Here is a 19,711-nt window from a genome sequence, read left to right as displayed (position 1 = left end):
GGTCAAACAGCGGTGCCGGTGCTCACGCCTGCGGGCCAGCCTGTGGCCAAGGGCTGCGGAGCCGTCAGCATCTCTGAAGAAAGAAAAGGGGTTAAGTGAAAACTGCCACCAGGAAGACGTTAACCATATCGCCGACAAGCTGGTGTAAGAGGAGGAAGAGAAGACACGGTTTTAAGGGTCTTTCTTGCCTTCCATCTGCACCCGTCCTTTTTTTCCGGTCTTAAAAGCAAATGAAAATGTTTGTTTCTCTCACTTCTGGAGTGAGTGCTTGTATTTAGGCCTCAAACCAGCTACCTTTCCCTGGTTGAAACGTCGTGTTACCAGTGTCCTGCAAAAATTAAGACATGGAAGGTGCCGATGTGCATGTATGCAGGCTGCAGGGAGAGCTGATGCCCTGCTGCAGGGGCAAAATCTCCAGATTTTGGAAATCTTTGCTTTGAGCGCACCTTCAGAAGGGTTAACTGAAGAGACATGGGGAGTAATGGGGGAGGTAGGAGAGACCGTGGATCAGAAGCTCCCCCTGGCTGCACTCCTGCTTCTGCCCTTGCAACCTGCTCTAACCATGGTTCTGGAGGCAGATTTTATTTTTAATTGACAGAAGTTGAAAGGGAATAAAAATACATGTAGGGTTTTGTCCAGCCAAAGTATGAGCTGGAATAGAAGAGAGTTTCCAGTTCCATTTCGGCGTTTTTCATTGTAGACAGGGAGGACTCGCTGGGTTGTGGCGTGTAGCTGCTCATCACTTCGTTAGGGCTTAAGTGATGTGCGTTTCCTTGCCGATTTGTGCTGAAATCGTGGGGGGGGTGCTGGTGGCTCTGTGCACATCAAGGAACTCATGTCTGTCTTTTTGTTTTCAGGAGGATCTTGAAGCCCTGATAGCAGAATTCCAGAGTTTAGATGCTAAAAAGACCCAAGTCATTGAGTCGGCTTGCCCACCGCCCTCTCCCAGGTGAGAGACTGTATAAGGTTTGGCTATCACTTAGACAGCAGTTGATTTTAAAAGCAGGTGCTTTTAAATGAAGTTTATTGAGGTAAAGTTATTTCCTGAGAGTGGAAGGCGCAATGTCTGTCAGAGCTGATATTTGGAGTTATAAAGTATCTGTTATATTGAGGCCGTGGTTAAAAAAGGGACTAAAAGCTTTTTTTCCAGCCTTCGAATCTGTTTTTAATCATCCCCTCAGCACAAAGGAAGCAAAGCAGGGTTAGATTACAGGGCTTTGAGGAACAATAAAAGTCCAGAGGAAGTTTCAAATGTAGACTAGAACGTTGAAAAGACTGAAGAGTTACAAGACACTGTATCGCGTGCAGCCTCAGGGTCCACATACTGCTAGGTTCCGTCTTTGTTTTCGTGTGGCTTGTTAAATAAACACCTTTCTCAGTGGTACCTGTTTTCTGCTCTGTGTGGTGGAGCAGACCAGTACACTCCTGTTCATCTCCCAGGGGCGTTAGTTAGTTCCTCCTCGGGGGTGGCAGGGATCTGTCCCCGCGTGGTGCAGAGCCGCTTGGCGGGTGTGGATGAGCGATGACCGGTGGTGACTGCAGAACGATGACGCAGAGAAGTTGACGGGAGACAGCCCATACTTATGTGCCCTCATAAAGCTAATTTTTGTTCTCGACACATCAGCATTAAAATTCAAGAGCTCACGTCAAATGGCGTGTTAAATGACAGTGTTCCGTGTGCTCCTAAAATAGGAGAAGATTTCAGACGGTGTCAAATTCATCTTGCTGGAAGTTTTTCAGAAGTTAATTTCTTTGAGAAGTTTTTAGCCCTGGGGTGAATATCACAGCCTGGTAATTTGGCAGATGATGGAGAGGCCTTTGTGGCTGGAGAGTGGAGGTGCTTGTGCTGGCTGAGAGAAAGGCTGCGAGCTTCCGAGTGTTACAAGACTTTTACACCTCTGTTGTTGTCACCACCCCTCTTTCTTCTGCAGGCTGAACGGCTCCCTTTCCGCCCACCCTGAGAAAGACGAGCTGATCCTTTTCGGAGGTGAATATTTCAATGGCCAAAAAGTAATGTATATTTCCATTTTTTCCTTTATTCTGCCTTCTCCCTCCCTTTTACTGTAATTTGCATGAGTCTCGTTTGAAGTGAAGTTCAAGGCAGCAGTCATGAAATATGTATTTGTCCCTGAATGAGAGCAAGATAGCCTCTTAATTCTGCCACGATCCTGTCTCGTGCCTGAGCAGTTGTCAGGAAGGAGACATGCTAGAACCCATTAAGGAGTCAGAGTGATTGTCTCAGCATCAATATTTCAGGGATTCATAATTTCTCCAGACTGACTCGGAGCCATGTCTGCCCCTCATTTTTGGTAACTACTGAAGAATCTCCATTTTCCGTCTTTTGAAACAAAGATACTGCTGCAGTTTTGCTGCTGGCAAAGCATTGCCTGTCTTGGAGATGTGACCTGGAGCAGAACTGGGCCCTCTTGTTACTGGATTTCTTCACACTGCGGGTGTTCGTTGTGCTCCTGGAGACCAGCTGGTCTTAATGACCCGAAGTGGTACAGACTAGCTTGAAAACTCAAGCCTGCCAATGGTATTGGATCACCCAGGGTGATGTGCTAAACCAGTTTTGCTTGCTTCACTACCTCAAGCTGTTCCTGTCTCTGGAGTTGAGCAGCAGTTTGGGCATCTTTAACCAGCACATCTGTAGTAAGCTCCAGCTTCTAAAGTCCTCACATCTCGAGCTATCACGGGCTTAACCAAGGGTTGGGGACAGAGCAGTCCAGTCCAGCTCTGCAAAAGCTGCTGACTCCCAGTCGAGCAGAGGAGGTCGTTGTCCTCCTGCCCTGCCTCATGAGGCGGGTGAGCTGTTGCTTTCCAAAGCTGGTGCTCTGCTCCTTCTCCCCCAGACTCACAGGTATCCCTCAGGGCTGCCTGTGCCTGGCCAGCCTGACTCTGTCCAAAGGAGGGCTGTGCTGATGTGTGTTGTCTCTTCCTCTCTAACAGACGTACCTGTATAACGAGCTGTATGTTTACAACATCCGGAAGAACAGCTGGTCTAAAGTAGAGATCCCCAACCCACCACCGCGGCGATGTGCTCACCAGGTAAGGCTGGGTGCCAGAGCAGCGGTTGGGATTGTCCAAACGCTGCGCTGAGTGGGAGGTGTTTAGTTTTTCCCCTGTGTATTTCTGGCTTCTCTTCATTCTCCTTGTATTGGGCTGGAAGGTCCATTTCTGTAGGGTGTCCCTGGCTTTGCCACGTGTCCCGGCTGTACAGCCCCATGGACCATAGCACTGACTGTGAGTGTCCTGCCTTTGCATTGGGGTTTCGTTTTCCCTTGGCAGATGGGCTGGTTTGTCTGCAACGGCAATAGACAAAGTTGTCTAAATTATCACTGGCATATCATGGCGTTCCCCTAGAAGTGACCTCTCCGGTGCCTCTGTCGATATGGCTGGTTGTGATGAGGAAGGATTTGGGTTTGCTTACTCCATGTGAGCGCCTGCACGTTAGAAACCAGACCAAAGACTTGTATTTTTGCAGGTCTTTGGCCCTCATCTGCTGTATGGTAGATTATCTTACCTGTCGCAGCAAGTGGCTGGGTGACTGGTACCCCTCAAAAGCTGCCAGACAGGATGTGAATGTTCTTTTCCTTCTCATGGACAGAGCTCTTTAGAGCTTCCTGGTGAGATCCAATAACCCAGTGAGGTTCATACACCTTCGTTACGCTGTGCCTAAACGCCCGTTGTGCTCTGAGCTGTGTCTCCTCTCTTGAATTGAAACGTTCTGGCTTGATTTTTGGGCTGCCTTGTGGTGCTTAAAATAGAACTTGGTTTAAGAGGCCAAGTTTCCTAAGGAGATTCAAAGGCTGTGGGTGAAAAGGCGGTTGCTCTGGGGGTGTGGAGAGGAGCAGTGCTGGTTGGGGTGTTGGTAGCCAGCAGGTGGCTGTCTAGCAGCTGAATCCGAGCTAGGCAGACGGGCTGTGCATCAGCGAGCTCCACTGGATTAGCAGTTACCGTCAGAGACCTATCAGAGGAGTCCTGCTTCAACTCCAACTTCACTGTTAGAGCTGTTACAGTCGCACAGGAGACAGTTCAGCCTCGTTAATCAACTGGTTTGTTGTCTCCCTTGTGGCTTTGTTTCTGACGCGCTTTCTGCGTTAGCTCAGAGGTAAACAGAAGCGTGTCCGTGGGTTTGTACGTGCATGTTTTGAGTCTGACATATCAGCTCTGGTCTCTGACACACGATCCTCTGAAGTGCTCTGGCTTTGTGACATTGGTTCAAGAGTGCTGAGGAGAGGATAGCTACAGTTGGCTCTTTACAGTTGTTTGAGGAAAAGGCCTGGCTATGTGATGAATTTTGAGCCAGCTCCTCAAAAGGTCACACGCAAGTATGAACAAGCTGGTTTATGAACCTTCCCCTTAAGCTTCTAAGCTCTTGAAACCCACAAACATCAGGCATGTATCCTCTTTGTTTAGGTAACTTCACCTTCCCACAAATCCTGATTGCAAACGCACCCCGTATTTCCTCGTGTTGCATGTACAGGCTGGTTTATGTCAGGTCGTGGTCATGTGTCTGATGCTAAAAATCTCCTTTGCTGTTTGCTGGGAAAGACAGGTAATGGAGTCTTTCTGAAGAGAGATCCTTATCCCAGTGCTGGTCTGTGATGGATGCCCTGGAAAAAACACTTGTGGAAGAATTTGTTCATAGCGTAACCAGCCCAGGAGGTCCTGGTCAAAGAATAAATTTGCACAGTAGTTTCCTTTTTGGGATTCCTTCCTTTTTCCTTAGTCCTTACACTGATAATTTTAAATGAAGTAGCGTCTTGCTCTTCTCTCACTGCTTTTAACTTGCATCACAGCAGAGTTTTGGTGCTGCTCTGTGGGAAAAAAAAATACCAAAGAAACCTTTTGTACTCTTCTCTCTGTTACCTGCCCTAACCAAAGCAGGAACAGTCTCCTCTTGTCAAATGCTGCACATTTCCTTCTGTGTTTGGTGGGGTTTGGGTGGTTTTTAGTTTTTTTTTCTTCTTCAGAGGGAGCAGTGATGCTTTTCAGGTCTCAGGAAACATCAGCTTTGGACTTGTGCTGCAGCTTGGCTTCTTTATTGCTGTTTTATAATTTACAAAGCTGCAAAGGGCAGTTGTGTGCTGTTGATGGACTTTTCCAAAAGGCTTTTCCCTCCATTGCTCTGCTGGCCTGGTGCTGGGATGTTGGATATGTCTTGGAGGCAGGAAGTGCCCCTGTTCCTCCCATGGCTCAGAGTTCATCAACCCCAGTAGGTCTTGATGTGGCTAAAGGATGGATGAAGTGCTGCTGAGCCTTAGCTGTGGAGAGATTTCCTTCCGCCGAACAGAGAGGTTTGGACAATGTTAAACTGAATGTCAAGCTCTTTCCCAGGGACTTTGAATGTGTAGAACTGGAGCTTGGGATGCTGGGAGATGGGTAGGGCCCAGCTACTTGGTCAGCTTTCCTTTGCCACGGGGAAGGTGTGCTACACAGGGAGTAACTTGGGTTGAAAATTCCCCTTCCTTCAGCCCCAGATGTCCCACACGGCAGCAGCAGCTGCTGCCACTTGTCTGCTCTCTGGTATCTGGAGGCAGCTGCACATTTGATTGGTGAAGTTCTCCTGTCACTGCTTTCTGAACCTTTGTCTGATCCAGCTCTTCCTTCTTCTCCTGGCAGGCGGCAGTGGTGCCCACAGCTGGCGGGCAGCTCTGGGTGTTTGGCGGGGAGTTTGCATCTCCCAACGGAGAACAGTTCTATCATTACAAGGATCTCTGGGTCCTGCATTTGGCTACCAAGACCTGGGAGCAGATCAAGTAAGTGATGGGCCATCTTGTCTAGACTGTGCTTTTGCTAGGAAAGGTTGGACCAGATGATCCTTGAGGTCACTCACTTCCAAATTTATTATTCTGTGATGTGTTCTGAAGTCAGTGATGTTGACCTCATGGGGAACGGTGCCAGCGTGGTCTGAGTTTGATTCCTAGTACAGTGTTGGGATTTCCCAGCTGTCTACTCATCTCTCTCCCCCTTGAGTACAGAGATGCCCATCCCAGAAATGGTGGCAGGGACAGCCCCCAGAAAGAAGGACATGAGAGATGTGTTCCAAGGCTATTCAGGCCAAAGCTGGTTTATTTAGTACGTGATTTTGGGAGCGTGGGTGTGCTTGGGTGTTACTTAACTGAAGGAATGAGTATCATGCACAGCACTCTGTCCTCCCAGCCATGGTGGGTGAGGACGTCCAGCTTCGAAACACTGCTGCCCAGACTCCTCCTGACTGGGCTGACAAGACCAGTACAAGGATCTCCCAGTTTTACTGGTGCTTGAGAATACAGCTTGTCTCTCTCCACAGAGCCAACTTCACTCCTGATAACTCAGGATTCCTTGGGATAAACAAGGCAATAATTAAGACGTCTCAAAGTAAATAGGTGCCAAAAGCCCTGGTAGTTTTTGACGGGGGATTAAGTTGCTGAAATACCATCTGTGGATCTGGCCTAAAGTCCCCTGCTAATATTTCCTTAACCTTTGGCTTCTCGGTTCTGCTGCTCATGATAATATTTGCATGAAAGAAGAAGAGATCTGGTGGGTCATCTGATGGACTGAGAGACAGGAGACGTGGCTTTGGTTCTGACTTGGGCATAGTTGTTCTTTTGGACTTTGGGATTGTCTTGACTGTGGAATTAATCAGAGCAGAGCTTTGAGTGGGCTGGAACTTCAATGCAGCTGACTCTGGAGGTGGCACTGGGGAAAGCAGCACCTTTGAACACTTGCTCATCCGCTGTTTGACCTGTTGACCTCCTGGTTATGAGCTCCATGCCCTTGCTTCAGGTGGGAAGCCCTAAGTCTGCCTGGGTTGATTGCTTTTCACCCCACTTACAGTGTGTGGGCGCCTGTTGTGTCTGTCTCTTCTTGCACAGTAACTGAGATGGGGTTTTAGGACTGAGCTGTGCAGAGATGGATACCCTGGGCATGCCTTGGCATGGCCACACTGCGAGTCATCGCGCTGTCTGCCTTTTTCCCCCTCTCCCTGCAAAGTGGTGGCGTTGATACTGCCTGATGAGGGGGAAATTTGGAGGTTTAATTTTACTAATATTAATGTAGCACTGAAGGGACTCTGGTGTGGAAGGTGCCGGGGGGCCTGTAGAGCCAAAGCCAAAAATTGCAGGTAGTCCAAACCAGACTGGGTTAGGAGGATGCTTCACAGCGCAGGATCCTGGCAGCCAGCTGCCCTGTGGAATCCAGGGATCGTCCCTTTGAGTGGCTCTGGGGGCTGAGGGAAGAGGTTTGATTTGTAAGTGGCTGGTTCCCCAGTATGGTCCTTGCCTCCAGACCTGGCACTGTCGATCTGATAACAGTGGTAATTTGTCACGTTGCTGGAAGCCAGGCTGATTCTGGTGAGCCCTGCTTGTCTTTGAGAAGTGGGGGCGAGAGAAACCCTCCAGAGCGATGGAGGGCTCTTTAAGAGGTGCGAGGATTAAAAAGACCTGTCACTGTGCAGGCTGATCTGCCTATTGTTAGGCAGCAGCTGACGTAAGGACTGTGACTGTACCCCTCTCAGCTCCCCCAAAATAACTCCTGAATCCCTTGCTCGGTCTCAGCCAAATAAAGGGGTTGAACTCAACAGCGTTACGTCCCTACTGGTTTCATGTAAGCTGCAGGGGGAGGAAGTGGTGCTCGCCAAAGAATCCCTGCTGAGGGAGAGGGTTGACATTTCAACCCAACTCTTGGTTGAAAAAATCCTCACTGGAGAGTGATGTTGATACACGGCTGCAGGGAGAGCGAGAGCAGGAGACTGGGTTTTGTGAGCCAGCGGAGAATCCAGACGAGGCTTCGTTAGCTCCACTGATAATGGCGCAAATCATTCTCTCGTGGGTCTGCAGATGTGTTGCTGTGGAGCTGATTTAAGGTTTCCTGCTCCCAAAACAAATGCTGCAGTACCTGACCTGCCTGGGAAGAGGGAATGAGGTGGTTATGAGGCTCTGCTCATCCCGCATCTTATCCTAGGTGGGATAAGCCTTCAGAATGCTGGGTGTAACTTACTCTGCAAAAGCATCTGCTTCCTCCTGGAGCTGAGCATGAAGTTTGCACATGCTGCGAGTTGCAGGATGTCCCCACAATCCCAGGCCCCAGGTGGCCTGAAACCAAGGTGAGAGATTTCATTGTGATGGGTTGGAGAGGAGGGAGCCGGGTTGGCAAGGTAAGTTCCTAGTCCCACCTAAGGAGCAAGTTCTAGGTACCGAGTTCTTCAGGCTGCACAGAGCTACCCTCCATCCCCAGGTGTCACATGTCACCTTGGCTGCTGTGCTGCAGCGGGAGGATGCATATGGAGACATCGATACTTCATTGTTTCTTTGTAGATAAAAGGATAGAGGTTGTCTGCGTGAGCATCATTAATTACAGGAGTGGAAGTGCCCTGGAGATACGATCTTTTCTCTCGCCCTGCTCAATCCAGGATCTACTCCTGATGTGTTTGAGCGGATGTCTGTCTTTCAGCCTAGCTAGAATTTGGAAAAGGCCTATGCCCTGGTCCCAGAGTCCGAATAAACCAAAGTGCGTCTCCTCCTCCCCACCCTTGGGCAGAGCCCCCAGCGCTGCATCTGCCAGAGGAGGCTGGGAGGGGCTGTCTTTGTTTTAGTGCTAACCTGACAGTGCGAAAATCAAGTTTCTGCTGCCTCTTTGCTTTTCCATATGGCATCTTGATTACAGTCTGCTTGCAAAGGGGAAGAGGAGAGGGCAGAGATGATTGTTGAGTTGTACAAGGGATATTTTTCATATTTATTTTAAAACTATGATCATAGCACTTGCTGCGTCTCCCTTCCTTAAGCATTTTGCTTTTCTTGCCCCCTGTTGCTGCTGTCATTTTTCCCCATAGGTTTCTCATGTCTGTCTACTTGCTTATTTTGGGTTGCTGTTAACCAGCTGGGGTGACTGGTGACAGTGGGAATCAGCCTTGGGGCCTACCCTATTGGGAGAGTAAACGTGTTTGGGAAGACTGAATGGAAGGGGCAGATTGTGTAGGTTTGTTGGGTCCTGGTGGGACGCCAGCCCCGGTACAGCAAGCCTCCACACTGCAGCAAGCAGTAATTCCCCGTGTCCAGTGTGGGAGCAGAGTAAATGCCTGGTGGTAGATGTTTGGGGTACAGACTGGTACTGAGTGAACTCAGCTGGGATTGGAAGATGTCACTGTAGTGCAAATAATAGAGCAATAATAATTAAAAATAATTATTCATAGAAGTGTCTGAACAAAAGAGACAAAACTTCTGTTTCTGTTCCGCATGGGAAGAATCATGAGCCCCATTTCAGGTGGGTTTAACTGTACTGGTTTGTGTGGATTGAATAGCTGAGATGACCCTGCTGTGATCTGAACAGGCAGTTCTAGGAAATCTCGTTGTTCCAGCCCCACAGCTTAGATTTCAGACAATTCTGTTGTCCTTTCTGGCCTACAGTTCATGCCACAGACCACCTTGGTGACCGTAAAACACTTCTGAAAAGAAAACTTTAAACAACTCACCCCTGTACTGGGTCTGCAAAGGCTGCTGGGGAAGTGGAGCTCCATTACGTCCCAGCACAGAGCACAGCGGTGCTGGTCTGCTTGACGGAGGTAAAAATTGCTTGATTTAGCAATATTTACTCGCGTTTTGCAGGCACAGAGATGGTCCAAACACAGCACATCCGCTGGAAGATATGCCAGCAGCTGACTTGGACTTAGAGGAGCCACCTTCTCACGTGTGTGGTGCACAAGGCTGCCTCAGTGCCTGAACGGTTTGTTACTCTGCCTTTGAGCTAGGCAATATTTTAACCTAATTGCCTCATTCCTTCCTGGAGAGAACATTCTTCTTCAGCTCTGTGTGGCCCGGTGCACTCCCTCAAAGAGAGACAGGGAGCATCACGCTTTGGGGTTGTGCTTGGGAACTGGCAGGTCCCTCCTCCATGCAGTTCCTTTGGGCCCACAGAGCTCCCTTCCCTTCGATACTGGGATGTTGCCGATACTCCCCATAACAGTTCTGTGAGATGTGCCATGAATACTTCAGGGGAGCATTTCACAAGCGCATGTTTAACGCTGTCTACAGCGAGAGCTGGAGCAGTCACTGCCGTGCAGGGTGGCTTTCACCATAGGTTTGTTTCTGATGGACGGCTCTTCTTGCTCACGTGCTGCCTGTCATCAGGAAGATCAGGTCCTGCAGCACGAGGTGGTAAGGTGCTTGAAGAGAAGAAGGGTATTTGGGGAACCATTGAGTAGACTTTCCTCTGTCAGCCCAATAGCCTCGTGAGCTGCTGCTTTGATAGATCAGGATCCACATGTAGAACTCCTGATGCACTTTGCAAGGGATTTGATTGGAGGATTTTGTACCCTGTGACAGTTGCATAGTCACTTGAGTGCTTCCTAACAGGGTGTGCAAACACGGGTGCGCTGCCCGTGGGTGCTGTTGGACGGAACTTGGTGTAAAACTTGGTGTAAGGTGTAAATCTGAACACTGAAGTCCTGCTCTTCAGCGCCTTGAGTACTGGAGGATAAAAGTGCTTTGTCCTGAAATGCTCCTTTGATGGGATGTTCTCTGCATCATCACTTTTATTGTTATGGAAGGGTTCTGAGGTTCATCTGAGCATCTGCTGGATGAAGGAATGAATGAGAAGGGCACTCTCTTGTGCAGTCTGTAGCCACTGTGACATGTAGGTCTCTAATTCTTGGAGCTGGGGCCTGAATTCAGGTCTGTCATGTTTTAAGTCCCAGAGTAACTCCACAAGGAAAAGTAAATTCCTTCTGGAGCAATTCTGACCAGATGCGTGCTGTACGTGTGTAGAGCCAGTCCTTATCCAGATTCATCTTCTAATCTATTTTTAAAAAAAGTCTGGAGAATTTACAGCTCCCTCCCACGTGTCTGCTTTCTGGTGTCAACCCCATGAAGTGGAGCATTAATCACGAAGTCTGTGAAACCATTTCCCAAATGCTTGTTTTGGACCATGAGCAATGACATAGGTAAAAGGAGACAGTTTGCTTTGGGGAAACAAGTCTCTGAGCTTGCAGCAAGTACCTTCTGGACTGGTTCTACGTTACTGCCAGTCCTGCTTGACTGGCCCCTGACTGGGCGGTTTCGTGTGTGACTTTGAGTTAATTGTACACTTGTGGGAGCTGGTGTATTAAAATACGCACATCGATGAATAAACTTTCTATTGTTCAGAATTGATTTTTGACGTGGAGGGAACTTGTTTGAGAAGCAAAGCAGGTGTTCTCTGAGAAGAGGATTTTATTGCGAATGTTGATTTTTAATTTTAAAAGTTGCCATCCTTCGGCATAGTAACATGGGAAAATAATGATTTCAAGTCTTGAAGTGAATACTAGAGGTGCTATTCTGCAGGGTGATACTTAAAAATCCAGTAAACGCCTAGAAACCTCTACTCTCTGTTGGAATAAAACATCCAAGCAATCAATATTAGTTCAGCCTTACCCAGAGGGTGCCGTTCTGCTTGGAGTTTGTCACTATGACTGGTGTGAGCTTGTCATTTGGGGTGGCGAATAAGGGCCCTCGTTTTCTCTCCACAGAAATCTATCACTGCACTCTCCAGCTACCCGCTGCCAGTTGAAGCGTAGCAGTAGGGTGGTGTGGTTTGGTCTGGCTGTTGTTTTCCGCGGTGAGCAGGTTCCTCGTTTATCGAGGCCCTGCCTCTGCAGCCTCTTACCAGATGTGAGCGCTGCCTGCTCGAGCAGCCTGGCTGAGTTCGGTGGTGCCAACTGTGTGCGCTTCAGGCGACTCCTCAGCAAGAGCGGAAATGGGATGGATTAATCCATGGTGGGAGGGAACACACAAAGCAAACCCCTGCTTTCTCTGCGGTTTGGCCTCAAGTTGCCTTTGTTTTGAGAGTTCTTGAAGGTGTTTTTGTTTTCTCTCGTGTGATGCTCAGTCTGTGGGGGAGCACGAAGGAAGGTGCGTCTTTCTTCCCTCTCAGGAGTGTTGTCGCCAGCTGCTTGGACTTGCGCAAAGCTTTTGGATGTCACAGATGGGGCGTGTTGCTTGTTCCTGGAAATGGAAGTAGCACATTTAACTGAAAGGTCAGCAAGGCTTGAAAGAGCAGAACAGAGATGCGTAGCTGCTTTTTAACGTGTAAGATAATAACGGTGACTTGTTTTGCTGCAGCGCCTTTGTGCTTGAGGAAATTGAAGTCATTTTCTTGCTGGTTTGATGTCGTATCCTAACTGCAGGTGGATAAGACAGTGTGGATATGTGATTTCCTAAAGCACTGGAGGAGAGTGGATGTCAGAGCTGGTCTCTGGCTCTTACCTTGGTGCTTGGAGAAGACATCTCTGTCTGGAGTGCTTTTCTTGCAGTTGTGGGAGTTAACTGCCATTCATCAAACTCTCCTGAAAAACTAGCTCCTGAGTCATGTCAGGAAAGACTTGAAGACTTTGGGTGCTGCTGGAGGCTAGATGGCTTATCCCTAGGAATAAAACCGTCACTGCAAAATGCCCATGTGGCAAATACCCAGAGTTACAGGAGGAGCCCACATACTGCTCTGGAGAAAAATGTATATGAATGCAACAAAGTTCCCCATGGTTTCCTGTTCCAGGAGAAGAGAAGCCGAACTCAACCAGCCCAGCTGTCAATGACTTCAGTAAAAATGGGCTGACACGCTAATAGGAAAGGGAATTTTGCTGCCAAGTGGAATTTCTTTGTGTTTCAGGGCGTCGGGAGGTCCCTCAGGACGAAGTGGACATCGAATGGTTGCTTGCAAAAGACAGTTGATCATCTTCGGAGGGTTCCACGAGAGCGCGAGGTGGGTTACTGCGGAATGGCTGGCAGTATTGGATGCTCTGTAAAAAAGACAACAAAATTTCACTAGGAACAGAAAGCTGGGCTTTAATGGAAGGATTGTCCTCAGCAGCACTGTTACTGAACTAGACTTTTATGCTCGAAAGGCAAGTGGTCTTGATTTAAAGTCTTGAAATCTTTGAGAAGCCATTGTACCACTTAGCTAATCACTGAAGTCACCACTCGTCCTTGTAGCTAAAGCTCAGTACATCACTTGTGGCCTCTGAATCTTGTCAAAGAGCTTTGTCTTCCTGGAAGCGTCTTCTCCAGTGGGCTCTCACACACTACATGAGGTCACAGCCACACTGTCGCAGGGACTGTGGAGAGAGCTGAGCTGCACGTTGTCTCAGAGACAGTAAGTCTCTCTTCCTGGGAGCACAGCGACAGTTGCAAAGCCCACGGTAGGCTTGGCTCTGTGCTGGGGAGTTTAACCTGTGCAGAGTGTTTCCCACTAGCAGTATGTTCCTGGTGCTGTTCCTGCAGTGATACTTTACCCTGTCCTAAATGGTGACCATGACAAAAACCCCATGATGTGCCCATCTGCTTGCCCTAGAGATTACATCTATTACAATGATGTGTATGCCTTCAACCTGGAGTCCTTCACCTGGAGCAAGCTGGCTCCGTCGGGCATCGGGCCTGCTCCAAGATCCGGCTGTCAGATGGCTGCCACTCCTGAAGGCAACATCATCATCTACGGAGGATACTCCAAACAGGTAGGAGAGACTTTGTGGTGAGCCGGTGCAGTGTCTCCTGGCCTCTAAACTGAAGAGGTGATGGAAGAACAAAGGGGATGAAGTGAAAACCAAAATGTGACAAACTCAGGTTGCCTAAGTGGGGCCGATGGGGTGGCCTTGGCCTGAGTTGGCCGTGATCTGCCAATGTGGAGTGAAAGTGCAGTTGTGCCCTTGGATTGTTAGCACACAGGATGGTTCAGGCTGCTGCGAAGAACCATATTGTCTTCTAATTGTGCCTTTCTTCATATAATTGTTTGCTGCTCGAGCAGCTGATCTTGGTTAAAATGAACTTTGAGTTTTCCCTACTAATCCAATCCAGTGTAAGGAGGTGATATCGCAGAGGTAGCAATAAGCAACTGGGAGAAATTACGGTTTTTGGCAGCGGTGGTTACTGCCAACTTAAAGCATCCTTGGGTAGCACTTGTCCGTGTCCTAGCACTTGCAGGTTATAAGCAGCAGCTGCCAGGAGACTTGGATTTTCTTGCCTCAGTGAAAGGGTTAAGGGAGCACTAGCTTGCAGATGCAAGCCAAAAAAGACCTTTGATGAGCACCGGGCTGCTTTTGCTCCTTGCTTTGTTAATCATGGTAATTTACACTAGGTAGCCCTTTAGACTGGTTGTCCTCCTTGATCAAGTATCCCTGTCTCCATGCTGGGCGTGAGGGAGTAAATACTTCATTGAGCAAAAGGCTCCTGCAAAAGCTTTTAATGTTGCGAGTGCAAACGGAAGGCCCGGATCCCGCTGCCGCTGTCTCGGTGGAAAGGCATGGCTTCCAGCAGCGCGGTGCTGGGGGAGGAGGACGCCTTGTTCTTCTGATGTGAATAAACGAACAAAGAAGAAAAGCAGGGAAAGGGGAGAGAAGAGAATCTGTCTGTATATTTAGAAGCATTTGTGCCTCCTCGCGGCCTGTGCTTAGGGCTCTATCTCATCAGATGTGCATTTAATTAAATAGCAGTAACAATGCAGAGGCATTTTCTACCCAAAAGGGCTTTGTCCGCTTCCTTTCTCTGTCCTGTTTCCTCACTCTTGAGGGTGGGAAGGAAGCGTGAGCCCACATGCTATGCTGGATGTTGATCTCTCCTGGCTACTGAAAGCAGCTGAATTTTGAAGAGTGTGCTGAGCCCTGTGGAAGTATAAAAGTTGCGGCATGTTTGCATTTGGTTCTGTTCCACTTTACAAGGCTGGGCTCTGTCACACCGCTCTGGGTTGTTTTGAGCTAATGAAAACAAAGTAGAAGGGATGAGGGCATGCAAAGCTGCCCTCAGCCTTTATGCAGGGCACTGAGCAAGGGAAGAGGTGGGTGCAGTTCCTCCCCAGCTCAGAGAGCAGCTTTTAGATTAACACAACCACTACTGTAACAGATCTACTTCATTCATGATACGGAGAGCGAAGTCTGCAAAGTGTGTGGCCGTTTAATTCTCATTGAATCTTTGCTTATAGCCCATTGTGGAGCTGCATCTCTCTGGGTTTACTCTGCAGTGAAGAAAATATGTTTGGCTTGTGTCCTGCCCCAGAGTCACTGGCTGCGGTACTCTGGGAAGAAACAAGAGGCAGATGGTGGAGGAAACAGCACTTCGTTGGAGCTGGGCAGGCGCAGGAGAAGACCTGTTCCTCATCTCCAATTAGAGGCAAGATGCTACACTCAGGCGCGCTGTGAAGACATTTTTGGGCGCGTGAAGACATTTTTGCATATGAAACCAGGCAAGTGTCCAAGCAATGCGCCATTCACCAAGTCACGTAGAGGCTTCTCGCCTAGCAGGAGGCAGGACTAAGTTGCACGTGTACTGTAAAAAAAGGTGCGGATTTTTGTGGGCGCCTCCTTAGGCCAGAGCCACTCCCAAGCGTGGACATGGTGTGAGTTGGTTTGGAGGAGTGGGAACCATCACGGCTCCTGTGTTTTAGTATCAGCATGATGTGGCTGTCGCATTGCTGGCAGAGAGCTGTGGTGGGGCAAGGCCGCCTTCCTGCGATGGGCAGTGCCGGTGTGTTACATCCCGAGGTCCCTTGAGCCCTTGTAAATCCACTCTGCAGTGCTGTACCAAAATAGCTGTGTGGTGCGGTGTAATGCCTGTTGCCTGGGGCAAAAGGAGATGTCAGCCCGGGTGATTCCTGGTTCTGGGTGGGATTGTAGCCATCTTTGTACCCAACTGGCTGTTGGGGCTCTGTGAAGCCTGAGCAGCACTGTCAGCTTGCAGCCAGGGATGTTCCGCTGATGGAGTGATCAGTCTGCCTGTCCTCAGCCTGGTCGGCAGGTGATGTGAGCTGGGAAGGCAGAAGCAGAGAGATTTGGTCCCAGCTTTGATTATCTGGACTTGCTGGCAGAACTGAGCCTGGCGTGTCAGTTGTCAGTAACGTCTGTCAGTCCAGGCCGTGTTGCTGAATTCTCTTCATGTGACCTGAATAAGAATGTTGCAGAAATGGCTGGAGAAATGGAGGCAGAAAAGATGAAGTGACTTGTCTAAGGCGCTCCAGTACTTGTAATCAGAGCAGGACAAGGACCTTGGTACCCAGACATTCCTTCGCCTGTCCCAGCCGCTGGATTTTGCTGACCAGCCAGGGTGCAGATGGTGAAAAAGGACCTTTAAAACCCTGAGTATGACTGACTTGAGTGCAGATTGACAGGAGCGTGCCTGATATTTTAAAATGCCCCATTCTTAGCACAGTGGTGTCCCTGTGTTTCACCTTCAGCCTAGAAACAATAAAGACAACTTCTACCATCCCTTACAGAAGGGGATGTTGTGGGTGTTGTCAGCGCTGCATAAAGTACTTCAGAATCCCGCAAGGAGCTCAGACTTGATCTCTGCTGAGCTTAAAGATGCCCCTGCCCATTTCTAATGCTGGGGATGGGGCTTGCTGCAGGAAGCTGCATTTATTGGCTGTATAGAGCAAGGAGACCTCTCTATTGCTAGGCAACGTGAGCGCTGTGTCTGCCTGCTGCGGTGGAAGCAGCCGGGAGGTGTTGGAGGCTGACGCTGCTCTACCTTGCAGGTGCTAGCAGCCTACAGCCACGGCACACGCCTGCAAGGCTTTGGGATGCCAAAGACGACTAGTGTGGGGAGTTTTCTTTGGGTTTGGGAGTGTTTTGGGGTTTTAATGGCCAGCTTTGCAAAGCTGAGTTGGATTCTGCTGGGAGATTGCTTGTGGCAGGGCAGAAGTGTTCGCCTGGATTGCAGGGTCTGGTGGGACTGGTGCCCTCTGCAGTTGTGCCTGGTAACGGCTTCTGCTAATGAGATCTAGTTGGCCACTGTTGATCTCTTTTATCAGACATGTTTTACATAGGGAATCCTCACTCCCCTTCTGGAGAACAGCTCTGCGTGCCTCAGTTTCCTTGCTCTTTGAAGGGGGATAAACAGGCGTCTTGCTGTCTGTCAGCGGAGCCAGGACTTTTTCAGCAGATGCCGGTAAAGCTCTTACGACTTGCTAATGTACCTGTACACGCAAATGATAGGCTGTGGATATCCAAGCCAGCTTTGTGCTTGACAGCAAACACTTGAAGGCAATGAGGACAGCGGAGGGGAACAGGAGCCTCCTGTGCCCGACGGAGCGATTTGCTGAGGGCGGGTGGGTGTCTGGGTGCAAGGGGATTGATCACTGCGGCAGCAGTGTGCTGCTCACTGGGGAAGCGTCTGCGTTTGAGCCGGCATGAGTTGGGGAAAACAGGCATCTCATTGACAACAACTAACTGACTCCCACTCCACCTCATTGGGGTTTTCTCAGCCCGAGAAGCTTTGTCATGTTGCACACGCAGCGTGTTTACTACAGGGAGCCATGTGGTTTTCAGGAGAAAAAGAACACAGTTATTCTGCGCAGCTTGTGCCATACTGTAGCCAGCTGCTCCTCTGTGTTTGGATTCCCCCTCGTTTTGTGCAGACAGGGCACATCTGACCCTGCTCCTGCACACTTCAGCCTGTGTGTCCCCTGCACACTTAAAAGCTCTGTGTAGCATTTAAGGACAAACTGCAGCCTGCCTGGGCTGAAGAGGAGATAACCCCCATTTCTGTTACCGTTAGTAAACAGACGCTTTGCTGTCACTGGGGTGCACTTTGGTGCTGTGAGGTGTGAAGGCTCCTGCCCGTCTCCCTCCCTCTCCTCTGCCCATCCATCCCTGACAGCTCTTTGCTCAGGTGAGGCTTTGAGGGGTGTTGGGTTAAGATGAGGGACAGGCTCAAAAGGCTGCTCTGCTCTAGCTCAGCTGCCTACAGCCTGCAGCTGGTTGGTGACTTCTGCTGTTCTAGACTGGTGTGAGAGGCAGCAACGTGTGACATTGCCAGGGCATGGCACTTGGCTCAGCACGGTGACTCACAGCCCTTTGAACTTGAGAGCTGCTGCTGTAGGTGCTGCAGTGCACACACCGCTATGAACTGGTGTCTCGATACTTAACAGCACCTTTCCTAGAAGGTGTTTCTTTCCCTTCGTGCCCTGGCAGCTCTTTCTCAAGGATCTGTTCAAAGTTCCATCAGCCCCTCCAACGACATTCCAACACCAGAGCTCCTATCTGTGCCTCAGAACCACCCCCCAATGCAACAACTTGTTCCACTTGTTTTCCATGTGCTGGAGGACTGGCAGTGGCTGAAAGAGTCGTCACTGTATAACCCCTTATTCAGAAAATAGGGCTGCCACTGGTACTTGTTCCTACAGGCTTCCTGTGCCTTCTGTGCCCAGTGTTCTGGTGCTCGAGGGCAGTAGGTGGAAGAGTGTCCTTGTTGACTCCACTGAGGTGGTTGTACAGCCGAAGATCTCTCCAGTGTAGACATCCTGTCTTGAAGAGAGTGTATCCTTCACTTCACTGATAGGCACCCTTAGGAGTGTGTGGAGAGCAAGAAGGCACGTGAGCCACAGCCTCAAACTAGCAAATTGCCCAAGACAGCCCCGCAGACAGACCCTGGTCTTTAAGTTACCTGAAGCTGCCATTTTGCTGCACAGTTCTCCTGTTGCCTCCAACCTTCCCTGGGGCTTCTCAGCATCTTCCAAGTTACAGCATTGCCTCAAACGTTTCCTCTCTTGTGCCATTCTGCTGGGATCCACTGCCTGCATCCTGGAAGCAGTTACACAGCAGAAGCAATGCCATCACCCCCAGGAGGAAGGGAATTACGAGGAAGTCGGAGCTCTGCATGAAGGATGGGTGGATAATGACATTATTAAAAGACCTCCTGCAGTGGGGTTGCGTAGTGCTGCTTTCCAGTGCTGCATGTTGCTATGAGCATTGGAGTACAGGGGCTTACGATGAAAGGAGCGAGGGAAAATCACGTTTAAAGTGATGCATTTAATTGCCTCAACTGAGAGCTGCTCTTGCTGTTGTCTTTAGTAGGAGTGGAATTGAGATTCTGTCCTATTTCTGTTTAGGAGAAAAAAAATCCTGTTGCCCAGGGCTCTGGGGGGCCCTGAATGATAAAAACTGGAGTCGAGCTGCGGTGCAGAGAGTGAACTGCCACCGCTGCTTCTCTTGTGGGCAGGAGACGGGGGGTGGCAGTCATGGATCTGTACTTAAACTTGGACCTTGCAAATGACCCAGCACAGACACTCTGAGCTTCTGCTCAGCGTTCAAGGGCAGAATGCCAGAGGGCCTGGTGCACTGTGGAAAGTTGCCATGTGCTGCTCTGGTGTTGTGGGTAACTGCTCTCTGGTACAGCTCAAGAAGCAGTGGCATAGATGTTTGACTCGTCCCTTGAGGGCACCTGGCACTGGTCTGTGGCAGAGTAAAAGGCAGGACCTTGGCTCTCCTGTCTCCTTGGTGCTGCCCATCCTTCCTTCCTTCTGCGAAACAATTGGTTTTAATCCCTTGTGAGAGTTTACTTCTCTGGGTGCCAAAATTCCTGCCCTTAAACTGCTTCCCGTAGTCTTCATGCAGCCATGAGTCCCAGGACCTGTGTTGCAGCCCTGCCTGATTGTCCCAGGCAGACATGGGTTGTGGCTCATCCCAGGAAGGAGGCCTGGTTTGAGCACTCTGCTTGTGAGCTGCCTGATGCTCCAGGACCCCACTGTGACCACCTGTATGACTTCTTCTTGCCCAGTTGCAGTGTTTGCATTTTCAGCGTGGGATTGTACAGGTTCAGGCCGTTGTTGGGCTTGTCTGTGGGGTGGTGAGTTCCTTCTGGCATGGATGAGGCCTTGGACCTCCTGTGTTTTGGGCCACCGAAACTGTTTCATCAAGCCATCTTGTCTTTCCCTTCTCTGCAGAGAATTAAGAAAGATGTTGACAGAGGCACCCTGCATACCGATACGTTCCTGC

General features: G+C 49.6%; 1 protein-coding gene across 1 annotated transcript in view; it reads left to right on the top strand.

Moving 5' to 3' along the window:
• Positions 1-481: 481 nt before the first annotated feature.
• KLHDC4 (kelch domain containing 4) overlaps positions 482-19,711 on the top strand; it is a gene marked incomplete at its 3' end in the record, with an annotated part of 26,469 nt that continues 7,239 nt past the window's right edge. Inside the window, exons 1-8 of the mRNA XM_010133801.1 lie at positions 482-490; positions 858-949; positions 1,932-2,010; positions 2,950-3,048; positions 5,626-5,762; positions 12,622-12,714; positions 13,303-13,462; positions 19,660-19,711. Of these exons, the coding sequence (XP_010132103.1) occupies positions 482-490; positions 858-949; positions 1,932-2,010; positions 2,950-3,048; positions 5,626-5,762; positions 12,622-12,714; positions 13,303-13,462; positions 19,660-19,711 (721 nt within the window). The remainder of the gene's footprint in view (positions 491-857; positions 950-1,931; positions 2,011-2,949; positions 3,049-5,625; positions 5,763-12,621; positions 12,715-13,302; positions 13,463-19,659) is intronic.

This window comes from Buceros rhinoceros, unplaced genomic scaffold (genome assembly GCF_000710305.1).
Source record: "Buceros rhinoceros silvestris isolate BGI_N320 unplaced genomic scaffold, ASM71030v1 scaffold19613, whole genome shotgun sequence".
Lineage (NCBI taxonomy): Eukaryota > Metazoa > Chordata > Aves > Bucerotiformes > Bucerotidae > Buceros > Buceros rhinoceros.
This window is presented reverse-complemented; position numbering and strand designations above follow the sequence as displayed.